A 15808-nucleotide genomic window follows, 5' to 3' on the forward strand; every position below is an offset into this window, starting at 1 on the left:
TCTTTGAGTTTCTTATTCGGCTATGAAACAATCTGGGATGTAATGCCCCTTTACTTAAATAATTTCACGTCGCCGAATTGAAGCCTTTGGCTCTTCATATAATTAGTAAAAATTAATTTTTATGCGTTCTACATGTTTTTGTAATACGCTGTCAAATTCGGCAAATAATTCAATCCGTTTCAAATATTTTCCATTGTTATTTGTAAATAGAGTATTTGAGCTTCCTCTGAATGCTGCGTTTTCTTTTGCAAGAAATTTAATAACCGATATTATGCATTTTGAGACATGCATTCGTAAGACAATATATCAATTATTGAATTGGACAAGTTTGGCCATAAAGCTGGATCATCAAAAAAAAAAAAAAATCGTAATTTAGTGTTGAGGTATTTGCATTTGAAGTCGAAGTATTGGATGTTTCTCAAGAGCCTGATTATCATCTAAACACAAATTCAAATTTTCAGACTCATTGTCAGTGGGGGCCTCCACAGGAACGTCGCTTTCACTGACTCTTGTTTCTGATAATTTCAAAAATTTCCGCAATTGATTTTCTTGTTGAGCTCGAATAACCTCTCGTTCTGCTGGTCTTTTTCTGTATCGATGATCAGAAAGGGTTTTCATTTTTTTCCCCTCTCTGGTCTGCCATTTTTGTCTCTTTCTGAATTAATAAAAAGTTTATTATTTTTTTTCATAAAGTATGGGCCCAAAACAACGTAAAAAATTTTTTGAATTGAATCGTCATTTACCAAGTCTCGCCCCTTCATACAATCATTTTTTATCTGATTTTACTGCATTAAGAAAACAAATAAATTAGCAAAGTAAAATTAAAAATTAACTTGTTTAATATTAACGTAAAACTCCGCATAGTAGTCAATGGGCACAATTTCAAATATATGCAAGAGTTCGTAAAATAAAAAAAAAATAAGTTAAAAACAACCACGGATTAACCATAGATGAAAAGAAAATGAAATTAATAACTGAATAAATGAATAGGATGCCAACGTAGGAAGCTCACACCTACCCATCCACAAGCACACATTCTTACACTTACCTGCAGGAGAAGCAAAGCAACTTTTAAGACAAATAGAAAGGATTAAAATGATCTTCACGAACATTGTTCAGAGAATAAATCGTTGATGCTAGAACAGAAAAAATATATTAGTCAACTGATTCGTTTCATAAAATTAAGTCATACACTCTCTCTCTGACCTATTCTATATAGTTAGAAAGAGTTAAGAATTTGTCATTCATTACATGAGTTATTTGGATACCCCGTGTAATGAATGAATAATTTCCATCGATAGGTCTAAAAAGTAACTGTTGGGGAGACAGCATAGGGCACACAGCTTCAAAGAATTTATATATTAATCATCATTGAATCTTCCTAAGTCAAAAATTAGAATAGGGTGATTCAGCAGTTAAGAAACAATCCGGAATACCAACAAAATTATGGATACGAACTAACAAATCCTAAAGATGCAGAGTAGATAGCAGATAGTATCATTCATGAAGACACGACAAGCGAGACTAGAGCTGATGACTATCCCTGAGCATGCTAGTGCAAAGGTCCACGCAAAGGTCCATGGATGTTTGCAATGTCTGTCGTTGATGGACTAGAAAAATTGAAAAAGAACTCTCGAACAGTGAGTTACGCTACGAGGGTGGTCTGAAATGTTCTCGGTCCCGACCATAGATGGCAACACTATCGGCAAGATTTTTTTTTAATTGGTACATCTGTCATAAGCATTCATGTGAAATTACAAGTCATCCTATCAAGTAGTTTGTTCTTATACAGCTGTCTGAAGCAAAAGTATTTTCTGTGTCCCTTGAAACGGATAAAATTCAGTATCGTGCGGTTATAAAATTCTTTGTAAAAGAAGGTTTAATGCCAAACGAAATTCATTCGAAGTTCAGAAAAGTTTATGGGCACTCTTCTGCTTCGTTTTCGGCAGCAATTAAGAAATGGGGTGCCGAGTTTATACGTGGCAGTACCATACTTGAAGATTATTGACTTGAAGAACGTCAAAGAAGTGTAATACGACCAGAAATCATTGATCAAGTGCACCATATGGTATTGGTTGACCGGCTAGTTAAAGTGCGTGAAATTGCTGAGACTATAGGTATTTCCAAAGAAATGTGTAGGACATATCTTGCATGAAGAATTGCAAATGAAAAAGCTTTGCACAAGATGGGTGCTTCGCTTGCTCACACCAGATCAAAAGCGCACTGGCATGAAAATCTCTGAAAAGTGCTTGAATAATAATAACAAGAATAAAATTAATTTTGCGCGTCGATTTATTACTATGGATGAGACTCGGATTCACCGTTACACACCAGAATCCAAACAAGAGTCAAAACCCTGGATAGAAGCCAGTTGTTCAGCGTCAAAGGAGACAAAGTCGGTTCCTTCAGCAGGAAAGGTCATGGCATCGGTGTTCTGGGGGTGCTAAAGGCATTTTGTTTATTAATTATCTTGAAAAGGATAAAACAATAACCGGGATATATTTCCATCTTTTAACCAGACTAGATGAAAAACGTCGTGAGAAAAGACCCGGTTTGCAGAAGAGAAAAATCATTTCATCAGGACAATGGACCTGCTCACAAAGGTGTTTTGGCAATGGGAAAATCAAGGAATCTGCACTATGAATTGTTGGAACATCCACTCTATTCCCCAGATTTGGCTCCCTCTGACTTCTGTCCCTTCCCAAAACTGAAACTCTTCCTCGCTAGTCAGCGTTTTTCTTCGAATCAAGAGGCGATTGCATCTGTCGAGGGGTAGTTTGAAGATCTTACTGAGAACCACTACAGGGACGGGATAATTGCGCTGGAATAAATGTATTAGTCTTAAGGGAGATCATGTTGAAAAATAAAAATACTTTTCAAATTATAAATTGGTTTTTTCATTGTTAGGCCGAGAACATTTCACCCTCGTATATATTCTGACCTGCTAAACGAGTCTTTTTATTTTTTAGAATACTGCTTTGGGTTCATTGAAATCAACCAAGGCTGTAATGCAATATAGTATGATGTCAGCAATGTGTTCTTTTGGCTTGCTTGTCTGTTTTTCAGAGTGAAAAAAAAGCTTCCACCTTCGCAAGAAAGGAGCTTACTCACCATCTTCTAAAAAATCTTGTAAAAATTCTTTACTTCTTAAACACGTTTCGAACCGAAGGAGAGATGTCATATTGTTCTTGCACTTGCTCTCTGAAGGCCTCTAAACAACGAACTTAAGATTAAATATCATGTAGCTGTAAGGATGATTCCGGATTGGAATCATTGCTGTCAAACTTCTGTAAACCTTTGGTGAGTGCAATGATATCTCAGTATCAACCACTCTCTTATCCACCTCACGAATCCTATCCATCCCCATGTGCAGCAGTTTATTGATATGAAGCATATCTAAGAAATCATTTTCCAAGGTGACTGCCAATAACAAAGTGATAAAAATAATAAAGCGATAATGTGGAGATAATGCGGTGTTAGAAACAGTTCTTTTAGTTTCACTGAGGAAATTCTTTGCAGAAAAATGAACGTTATTTGTATCCGCAAACTATATTGAAATGTTTTATCAGGGAAAGGCTGATTTAGGGTAAGTAATGTGGGAATCGTTCTTCGTTTCTTTGGCGAAATCTAGATTTCGACGATTGCAGTTGATTTTACATGAGCTAGTGTAAAGAAAATCAAATATAGAATCAGGCATTGATATTCTGAAAATGAGATATCAGAACAGGTTTGAGTGAGTGCCTCTAGGATTCTTGGTTGTCACAGTTCTCTTTAAGAGTGTATCTTGCAATGCTGTACCGTCTTCTTTTTTGTTTTTCATATTTCCCTACCGTACCGTCGTTTTAATGAAAATGTCAGTTTTGTTCCGTTTTTAATAAAACAATAAACATGTATTAATATTAGTCAATCATAAATTATTATTCGTAACCTATAATAGTTTGTGGATCAGTGGACCCTCATAAAATCTATAATTGTGAGGCAGATGGATACATGGAATAAAGAAAACATTCCTGTATCTGATAGATGGGCACATATTTTTTTCTGAAATGAGCGCAAAACGCCTACACTTTCAAGACTTTTGTAATATTGTAAAGTTAATTCTTTGTCTTCCAGAAGTACAGCACCTGTTGAGAGAATATTTTCTGTTATGAACAGTCAAAGTCAAACGGACAAAGTCAAAATCTAGATTAAGTGGTGAGACAATGAGGGCTGTGTTAGTTGTCAGACAAAATTGTGTGATGGAGTGTGAGAAGTTTTATGATGAGATGTTGAAACACAGAAATTTGCTGCCTAAGATCACTTCATAAGAGAAATATTCATGGTACGATCGTAGTGAGATACAGTTCCCCTTTACGTCAACCTAAATTTTTGTTTGGGTTCTGTCACTGAAGAATAATCGGAAGCTCAATATGTTTATGTAATAAAACGTTTTTTTGTTTTTTTACCGTCTTACTTTTTCATGAATACAGAATATTACATAACCCCCGCCCCGTTTTTGCCATCCCAATGTCCCGTTTTCGTCTCAAGGAAATATGGTCAGCCTAGCTTGCAGACTTCTCGAAACTTCAGGAAAGTTAATGGTAACAATCTGGGAGGACTCCGACGAAGCTAGTGTAGTCGTTCCTCATTTGTGCGCCGCGGGATTCAAAAATTTCAAGAAAACACACCGATACTCGACATTTGTCGAACACTGCGCGAATTACTAGCTTGAGGTAGTTCACAGTGTCAGTATTAGGCCGCCCTGCATTTCTTTCGATGATGTTCTCGACTCTTTGGGGTGTTTCTGAGGCAGTGGTTCTGTGTGTATTGTCCAGCATTTCATTAATCAGGTGCCAGGTTTCCTTTATGCCGTTCTAAGCTGTTGTTAATTTGTTGCTGTAATAGTTTCTTTTGCCGTTCTAATTTGTGTTTTAGGAGATTCCCTTTTTCTTTTGTATTCAGCTTGTAAAGCGATATTGTTTGGCGACTTCTTAAGTTGTTTCCATAGAGCATCTTTTCTTTGTATGTCTGTTAATATGTTGTCTGTTATCCATGGATTCTGTTTCGCTTGGGAGCGTATTTTTATATTTGTTAATACTTTGTATCATCATCAACAACCATGGGTCAAATGCTCGTAGGTGTCTTCCATTCTTCCATTGCATCCTGTTTTGTGCAAGATGATTCAATTTGTGCATAGAGTTTCCACACCATTTGACGATGTCATCGCCCCATTCTCTGTTTGATCTTCCTCTTTTGTTCTTTCCTTCAATCATTCCGAACAGCAACGTTTTTTAATTTTCTCTCATCATTCATTCTGCATATATGGCCAAACAGACGTAGTTTCCTTTTGATTATTTTCTGAATCAGGTTTTCTTTTGGTTGTATTCGTCTGCAGACTTGCTCATTGTTCAATTTCCGTATCTAGCTTATTCTCAAGATCTCTCAAATGCCAATATCCTCCTTTCAGATTCTCTGAGGAGTACCCGGGCCTCGCATCCATAGAGCATGCTGTTGAAGATACAGGTTTCTACAATGTGCAGTTTAGTTTGCATCTTTACAGCTTGGCTTTTCCATGTTTTTTCCATGGCTTTTAAAATAGCTGTTGCTCTGGCTATTCTAATTTTTCTCTCTTTTTGGGGGTCCAAGTCATGCGTCATTTGGCATCCAAGATATGTGAAGTGTTCCACATTTTCCAGTTGAAATCTGTCTATCGTAACTCTGTTCAGTAACTCTCCTGTTATCCGAATATCATTGTTTTAGTTTTTTCAAAGTGGACATTTAGTCCATACCTTTTTCCTTCTGTGTATAGATTTTCCACAATGTTTGCAATGTCTGTTCCAGCCTTGCTGCGTCTTCTTCAATCAGGGCGATGTCATCTGCAAAGCAGATGTAGTTTATTTTCATGGCATTTATTGAAAACTTTGTTATATATTTTATTAAATGCAAGTTTAAGGTTATTATATACAGCTTCAGCAGAGTCTAAAGATGCTATCTGTATCCAGTCTGTTTTTCTGATTTCGTCGTTCACTATTGCTTCGTTTAGGATGCTATAATACTGTTTTGTAGTCTCAGTCAGTTTTATGGGTTCTGGTTCAGTGTGTAACTGTAATACTGTGAAAAAATGGTCTGCCAGTTTGCATGTTATGACGGCTGCTGTGTGGCTGTTTGGAGGGGCCCTTATATTTATATGATCAATGCAGGATGAGGTTGTTGTGTTTCCGACTATCTCTTCTCGTGTATGCGACTGTATGGATAGGGTTATGTTATATGCTGATAAGAGATCTAGGTATTGTTTTGTGTTGTTATTTATGTTCCTAATGTTTATATTCATGTCTTCTATTATTATCTAGTATTCTGAGGCGCCTTCTTCCGTGGCTGAAAGCCATCTGTTTAGTTCATCTAGAAATTTTGTGGTGCTTAACTTGGGTGGTCTGTATATTGCGTTTATTATCAAGGAGTTTTCTTGTTTGATGTTTTTAATTTCGATATATATGTTTTCTGCGTATTCTAATTTATAGTTTATTTCTGTTACTTCTAATTTATGTTTGGTAAATATTATTATACCACAGCCTCGTTTTGTTTGTCTGCAGTGTTTGTGTTGTTGGAAGTGTGGCATTTGGTAGATGGTTGCCTCTTCGTTTGTCGTAGATACTTCGGTCAGTATTAAAATGTCTATTTCGTCTATATCTTCCTTCTGATAAACTTGCAGGGTCAGCCAGTATCTTTGAATGCTTCTGATGTTGATGTGGAGAATAGATAGTCCTTTTTGGGGGATTGTCACTTGTTTCCATTCTGTTATTGATTTCAGAATGTGTCAATTATCGTGTTCCAGGGTGATTACGTCTGCTTGATGGTCTGTTTCCATATAGGTTGGTGTGCTGTTCCTTCTTTACGAGTCGTCAATATTCCTTTTCATGTGGCAGCCAGTTGAGGTCTTCTCTGATTTTATTTCGATTGGTTTTGCGTCTTGCCTTTTTAAGGAATATTTTGCCATCTCTTATCCATATAAACTAGTAATTTTTTTCTGTTTTTACTTTCCTTGTTTGGTAGAATAGTTTCTGATAATATGTCGTTACGTATTCGGACAAGTATATTGGGGTATTGTCGTGGTCTCCTTTCAGATCCTTGGCTTTTGATTTTTTAATCCTGCTAGCTTTTATAGGTATAGTTTTTGTTGGGCTGTTGGTGAGTCGCACCACGACGAGAGGAGGTCGGGAATTATTTTCTCTTTTCCTTTTTTGTGGTAACCGATGTACTGACTGGATATCTTTTGATTCAATGGGGGCGCCAATTTTTTGGCTTAGTTGTATTACGGTGTCTTTTGGATGTTCTGTAGCAATTTCCGGGAGATCATCTATGAGGAGATCATTTTTGTACTGCTGTTGGTTTAAGGGTTCGTACTGTTGCTTTAAAGAGTTTAGTTCTTATCGTAGTTTCGTTTTCTTCTTAATTAAATCATGCTGTCTTTCCATTAGCTCTTTAAAGCAGTTCTTAATTTCTCTAACGGTCTGTAAATACACCTTCTACCGAGTTATTATTAAATTTAATAAATCCCTCATATTGGTTGAATTTTTCGGTAATTTGTGCGGTATGTTTTTGAAATAGTTCTCTAACAAAATCGATTAAACAGTCTTTTAGGTTTTGTAATATATTTTCAAGCAATGCATTTAAAGTTGGCTCACCTGGGTTTCTGTTGTTGTTTTCTTTGTTTTTCATTCCCTCTGTTGTTGATAGCTGTTTACAGCCTACGGTTGTTTTCTGTGTTGTTGGTTGTTTCCCACCTGTTGAAGAATGTTGAAGGCGACATTCCTTTGTTGTCTCTGCAATGTGGATATTTCCACTCGTCATGCTTCACGTTTGATTTTCGCTGCCAAGTGGCCTCGGACAATCCCGAACATAGCAAATGCATGTTTCTCTGGCAGTTCCTGCATGTTACGTGGTTTTCTTCCCCCGTTGAATCTTCATGGCATTTGTAGCATTTCACATTTCTTGTTAGACGATCTTGCTGTAATTTCTAATATGACTACTTCCTTTGTTCTCTTCTCGCATAGTTGACCAACGTATACTTCAAACTTTGAATACTTATAATTTACTTATTACTTAACAGATACTAACAGTTTTCACGTCAATATGTTCGGCTTGAAGAACGGAATTCACTGATACACTTTAAATTTTAGTTCACAAGAAAAAATCTACTTTGCAACTTCAAATATGGGAGCATCGAAATTAATAAATAAATAAATTAATAATAACTTTTTATTATATAATATTATATATAATAATGTCCGTGCGGTTAGCCTAGTGGCTTAGCGCTTCGCAACTATATGCCTGGGGAAGGAGTGCCCTAGGTTCGATTCCCGTCAGAGACGTGAAGAGCTGAAGGATCTTTCTCAGCCATAGCCAAGTTAGCCGGTCTTGGGCGCGGGAAGTAGGGTTTTTTCCGCCAGTTTATATGGTGCTTTTCATCCCGCAAGCAGTCAAATCGGCCCCGTGAACACACAGGGATACAGCCAAGAATACCTTGAGGCATAGGAGTGACCATTCTATCCTCGTACTTCGGTTACGAAATCCAAGCATGCTTCGAAGATTGTGGGCCTTAAAGCCATTGGGATAGATAGATATATAATAATAATAATTATTATTATAATTATTATTATACTACAAAACAGTATTATAGCATTCTAAACGAAACAATAGTTAACGATGAAATCAGAAAAACAGACTGGATGCAGATAGCATCTTTAGACTCTGCTGAAGCTATATATAATAATCTTAAACTTGCATTTAATAAAATATATAACAAAGCATTAACGAAAATAAAATTACGTCCCCAAACGAAACAAAATCCATGGATAACAGACAACATACTAACAGACATACAAAGAAAAGATGCCCTATGGAAACAACTTAGGACGTCGCCGAACAATATCGCTTTAAAAGCTGAATACAAAAGAAAGCGGAATCTCCTAACAACACAGATAAGAACGGCAAAAAGAAACTATTACAGCAACAAATTAACAACAGCTCAGAATGACATAAAGGAAACCTGGCACCTGATTAATGAAATGCTGGACAATATACACAGAACCACTGCCTCAGAAACAATAAAACACAGCTTTGCCTGCGACCACAAATCCCTCAAACAACTAGCAAAGAAATTTAATCAGCACTTCGTGAACTCTGTCCAAAAGCTACAAGAAACAACCTTTCCTCATACAAACGAACATTCTCCACCAGGTCCACGAGCAACCCAGTCGATGTGGTTCCCCACAGTAACAAAAGAAGAACTATCACTGGCAATTCAACAAATTAATCCTAACAAAGGACCGGGGGTAGACGGAATCAGACCAAAAGACATCAAGAAACACTCAACCAACCTACTTCCAGTTATTCAAAAACTGTTAAATAAAATCTTCGAAACGGGACACATACCTGAAACACTGAAGACTGCATTAATCACACCCATACACAAACAAGGAAAAAGAAACATTATAAGTAATTACAGACCCATCGCAAAGCTGTCTGTAATCAACCAAATCATGGAGCGCATCGTGCATCAGAAACTCTCCACATACGTTGAAAAATTCCAAATCATACCCAAAACACAATATGGCTTTCAAAAAAATAAAGGAACGGCAACACTCCTGGAAGATTTCACAGATATAATAAACGCTACATTGGATAAAAACAGAATAACATTAGTGGTATTCATTGACCTAACAAAAGCATTTGACACACTAACACGCAAAACCTTGTTAACGAAACTAACCCATATCGGAATTGGAAGTCGTCTACTCCAGTGGTTTAAAGCATACACGAAAAACAGAAAGCACACCACACGTATAGGATCAGCATACAGCAAAGAGGTACATGTAACCTATGGAGTACCACAAGGAGCTGTCCTATCTTCCATTCTATTTAACATATACACACACACGACATAAGCCAACTCCCCCTAAAAAGTAAAATCTTCCAGTACGCAGATGACACTGCCATAGTTTCCATTCACAACAATGCAAATATCGCTTACACAAATATGCAACACGACATCAATCAAATCACTAACTGGTTAACCGAAAACGGCATATATATAAACCCAGGGAAAACAAAGCAAATGGTATTCAAAAACCCCCAAACCCAGCCCATAGAAACTAAATATCTCACTATCCAACATTCATCCTCCTATACACAAAGCATAGAACCTAAAATCACAACCATCACACCGGTGAAAACAACACGCTATCTCGGACTTCACTTCGATGCTGATCAAAGTTGGAATAGCCATACAAACTACCTGCATACCAAGCTTAGGATAATAGCAAGCAAACTATACAGATTAAAAGACATTGCCCCAACCCACATAAAAATACTAATCTATAAAGCATTATGTGAAAACATTTTAAGATACGCAATCACATCATACGTATTCTGCGCAGACTACAGACGTAACAGGTTACAATGGTTGCAAGATAAAATGGTAAAACTGATATTCTGGGAACAACCCACTCTTATGCAGGAAGCACGGAAAAAACACAAAATATTTAAGGTGAAACACTTATGCCACTAGACAGTCATGTTAAAACATTACTGCAGCCCAACATATAGAGTAACCAGAACAACATATCAAATAACAAGACCACAGTCAACAAACTACATAACATATAAGTACAACAATCACCACGGCAAAGCCACCCGAAACTTCTACGTACCTGACATGATAAACAAACTGCCGTTCGACAACAGAAACCTAGGAACATACAGAGAGCTGAAACAGGCGCTGTATAAATATTATAGCGAGAATGAAAATTAGAGCAATTCCTGTTTCTCTCCCCCCCCACACACGCACACACACATAAACCTATGACAAACCCCCTCTCAAAAACCATCACTACAAGAACGCAAAGAAACAAACACACCTTGTGTAAACCCAACCCTATTTGCACAAAAAAAAGAAGAAAAAAAAAGTTAAACTGTAATAGCAAGTCTTCCAAGCACGTACCAACAAACAGTAAAATCAATACCTGGCCATTACAGGAACATAACCATGAAACCACCACCCTCTGTCATCTATTATCTTCCTCAGATAAGCTCTGCTAAGCTTCGAGGAAGAAAATTATTAACTTGCAAGTATCTGTTATACACAATTGTATCATGTTACAAATATTATATATATATAATTATTACAGCATCTATGTATGCAATTTATATGAGACATAAAAAAATAATAATTAATAAATAAAGAAATTATTATTGTTATTGTTATTATTAATATATATATTCTATGTTCAAAAATTTTGAATAATCTTATTGTAAATAAAGTCACTCAATATGATAAAAAAAATTGCGATAATATCATTAATATAACATTACTATTTAACATGAAAAAAATAATGCAATAAATTATTCATATTATTAAAAAATTATGCAAATAATTAATTACATTGTATGCTTATGAGAATTAGGAAATCTAATATTTTGAATGCATATGTGTAAATACTGTTGTATAATCACGCTTTCTCAAACCTTGAAAAAATAAGTAAACTACAACATTTAATATTATACAACTAATGTAACTCTGAACCATAATTGTAAATTATTACTGCAAACAAACTATGTTATCATCATTATTATTGAAATCTATTATATGTAGCACTTAGTGCTGAACCTGTAAAATAAAATACTGAATGTTACTCAAGATGATAATTGCATATATATATATGTAAATATTTGAGAGATCAATAAAAAAAATAAATAAAAATATAAAAAAATTATTATTATTATATGACAACATACTAAATACTATTACTGTAAAAGAAAATCTATGGAAAAAACTTAAAAAGTCACCCACTAACACACATTTACAAACCTTATACAAAAACACATGAAATAAACTAACAACAAAAATTCATAGGGCAAAAAGACGCTACTACTTCCAAAAATTCATGGAATATAACGACAACATTAAGCAAACATGGGCTACACTCAACGAATTAGTAACCCGAAAAAAGAAAACTTCAGCACAAGGTTTTATTGCAAAAAGCTTCGGTCAGGACACAAACCAAGAGGAACTAGCAGACTCATTCAACCATGCTTTCACAAACAATATCACACAACTCAAAAAAGACAAACTACCAACGATCAACAAAAAACTACCGACACAAAGTCAACAACAAACGATGTATTTTCCACCCATAACTAAATAGGAACTGAAAGAAGCAATCCTACAACTAAAACCAAAGACCACTCCAGGAATAGACAAAATAAGACTCACAGACCTTATAACACACTTTGAACAAATAAATCCAATACTTTTGAAACTCGTCAACATAATATTCGACACAGGCATTATTCCACAACAACTAAAAACTGCAGTAATTACGCCAATATACAAACACGGCAAAAGAAACGATACTCAGAACTACAGACCAATAGCTACACTACCAGTCATCTCAAAAATTCTTGAAAAAATAACCCACCAGACTACAGAACTATTTACAGAAGTACAACATCATCTCACAAAACCAATATGGCTTTCAGAAAACAAAAAGCACCATTACTTTATTAGAAGTCATCGCCGACACAATAAACAAAGCGCTCGACAAAAACAAGTACGCCGTCCTTATACTGCTGGACCTAACCAAAGTATTTGAGACACTTGAACATGACATACTAATCACCAAACTATACTCAATAGGTATAAGATGAACACTGCATACATGGTTCAAGAACTACCTCTCAAACAGAACACAGGTAACAAAAATAGGTACATGTCACAGTCGGAGTATACAAGTAAAACACGGTGTACCTCAAGGTGCCATATTATCACCCACTCTATTCAACATATACATTAACGATATTCATAACATATCCATAAGAAGTCAAATATTTCAATACGCAGATGACACTGCACTACTAGCAATCCACACAGACATTAACACAGCTCTCTGCAAAGCACAAGACCTAAACGAAATCACAACATACTTCCACCAAAACGCAATTCTAATCAACGCCACCAAAACACAGATGTTGATAATACACAACCCAAGAATCATACGCCCTGCATCACTATCGATACATTGTCACACATACCGCTGCATTAACAACAAAAATACCCGCGAATGTTCCGAAATCAAACCTGTAACACACGCAAAATACCTCGGTCTCTATGTAGATTCCCACATTAAATAGACAAAACATATAGAATACCTACACACCAAACTCCGGATCATCGCAGCAAAACTCTTCCAAGTTAAAGACATTATTCCACCCAACATAAAAAAACTCCCATATCACGATATCTGCGAATCCCTGCTCAGATACGCTTTGATATGTTTTATGCTTTGATGTATTTGCATAGAATAACAGTCTATGCAAATACATCAAGCAGCCACCTAACAAAATTAGAAACACTACACAAGAAAATCGTGTCAACAGTGATCTGGACACCTTACAAGCAACAACCAATATCCGACAAGCACATGGCGATACACAGAATTCTGAGCATTAAAACCTGAAACACTACATGACATTAACAAGGAATTACTTCAACATCACCTATCGAAACAACAAAGACACATATCGTATATCACGACCTACAACAACTCTCTACATCCCCACACCCTTCAACAACTCATACGGTTCTTTTGTGAGATCACATCAGATACCCACGCAAATCAACAACCTATCAAGAAAGTTAAAACACGTAGATAACTACAGAACATTAAAAAACGAACTCTGGAAAATATACCAACAAAGTTAAGAAACCATTAACACTAATATACACATCACAAATCACTAGCATCCAATGCCTACATCCCATACATAAATAGTAGCAACAACACAAATAGTGAAGGCTAAATCCCACTCTCTTCATAAAAGCTAACCCAAGCTTCGAAGTAGGTGGGATTAACATGCCTCACTCATCTACAAGTAATCCTTGTAAGCAAATGCAGAAATTTGCATGTATAATCACTCTTTCTCAAACTTAAAAAAAAATAATAATAAAAAAATAAAAAATTATACAAAAAATTCTGTTTAATCTTCATTGTTAATATTAGAACATGTGTTGTAAATACATAATATAAAGGCAAAAAAGTATTATTAAAAATTTTAATTGAAATCCAATGTAGGAATTGCAGCACTTAGTGCTGAACTCTGTAAAATTATAAGGTGCAATGTCACACAAGATGTTTATTGTATGTATAAATATTTTAGCAATCAATAAAATATATATATATATATATATATATATATATATATATATATATATATATATATTATTATTATTATTATTCTGTATAATCTTTATTGTTAATATTCGAAGAATATGTGTTGTAAATACATAATATAGAGGCAAAAAAAGTATTATTAAAAATTTTAATTGAAATCCAACGTAGAGAATGCAGCACTTAGTGCTGAATTCTGTAAAATTACAAGTTGCAATGTCACTCAAGATATTTATTGTAAAAAAAAAAAAAAAAATCAACTAACGCCTTTTATTCCCTAATAGGGAGTAGGCGAGGCCTTTATACCCTATCTAGCTTTTGGAGACTGAGTGGGCAGTTCAATCTCCAGCGGTAGCCAATCAGAGATAGCTGGCCCATGTTTATCACTAATTATAGCAGCCGCCGATGAAGAGGCTGGCAAACAAGTGCTGCCATCTCTTGGTACCTAACCCTAACAAGATATGTCACTGTCTGAAATAATGTGGGTACTACGGTCGATTTTCTTGAGTTTACGGGACGAAAAACCCGAGTTTCCGGGAGGAAAAACCCGCTTGCCTGTGACAGAGATCGACTAACTCGGGAACCGGTCGAAGATAGGCTTAGAAAAAGTTCCTCCAGTCAGCGACTAGACTAGAACCTAGATCTAACTTCAAGCGGCCAAGCGCAGAGGATGCAAGCGTCACTTCCACTGAGCTACACAAGCTGATATATTTCTTTATTTATATATATTTATATTTATATATTCTTAGATTGTATATAAATATCTATCGACTCTCAAGTCCTTGGGGAATCAAAATAACTGGTAGGAATTTTGTTGAAATCTCTGCGACGTCTAGCAAAATTCAATGAATTATTTTGTTTAGTCTTGTGCACAAAAGTAGAAATGTATTTACGGCTAATAAGGTTTTAGGACACAGTATTCAGTAAGTCGCTTGGATCTAACCGCTTAATACACGGAACTGTTATGCATTTCTTTCGGCATAAGGGCACTGTGAAAAAATACTGGGACAATAAGGGCGCCACAAACTGAGAAAGTCTGGGAACCTCTGGGCTAGTAAAAAAATCATTATGTCAAGTAATGTCAGATGTAGCTGAAATGCCGTGCAAGCATTCATATAGCAGCATCTTGCAATTCTTGTGTATGGGTAGTTTGATTTTCTCTATCAACATTTTTAATTGTTATATTTTATAAAAATTAATCTTACAGTACTACGATTGCTGACATACTAGTACATCCTGCGAAACTGAGTGTTGTGTAAAAAGTGACACTTATCAACACCGGTAATTAAACATTCACATGCGCCGCAGTAAAAAATAATATTTATTTTTTATTTCGTCTTACATATCGTAAGGCATCATCAGCACAACGGTAAGGAATTTGAACAATAAAACAATTAATCTACCTGGCAGTAACAAGATGCACTATTGTCCTAGCACAGGGGCCATAAGTTCGCCATTTCGACCCCACATATTCCTTATCTCGACTCAGTACTGACGACAGGGTGTAGCATAGAGGCAGCCTGCCTCACGGATGGTCTTAATAAGGGTATTAAGCCCATCACACCTTAATAAGGGTATTAAGCATATTAAGCCATATTGAGGTA

At 35.8% G+C, this 15808-nt stretch overlaps 1 protein-coding gene across 1 annotated transcript in view; it reads right to left on the reverse strand.

Annotated features, from left to right (window-relative positions):
• Nucleotides 1-15808, reverse strand: part of LOC150103690 (complement factor B-like) — a 271622-nt gene that overhangs the window by 242331 nt on the left and 13483 nt on the right. The window contains exon 2 of the mRNA XM_090396496.1: nt 1049-1136. Within this exon, the coding sequence (XP_090252622.1) occupies nt 1049-1112 (64 nt within the window). The 5' untranslated portion in view covers nt 1113-1136. The remainder of the gene's footprint in view (nt 1-1048; nt 1137-15808) is intronic.

Source organism: Typopeltis vanoorti, chromosome 8 (assembly GCF_054136105.1).
Source record: "Typopeltis vanoorti isolate ZY-2024b chromosome 8, IOZ_Tvanoo_1.0, whole genome shotgun sequence".
NCBI lineage: Eukaryota > Metazoa > Arthropoda > Arachnida > Uropygi > Thelyphonidae > Typopeltis > Typopeltis vanoorti.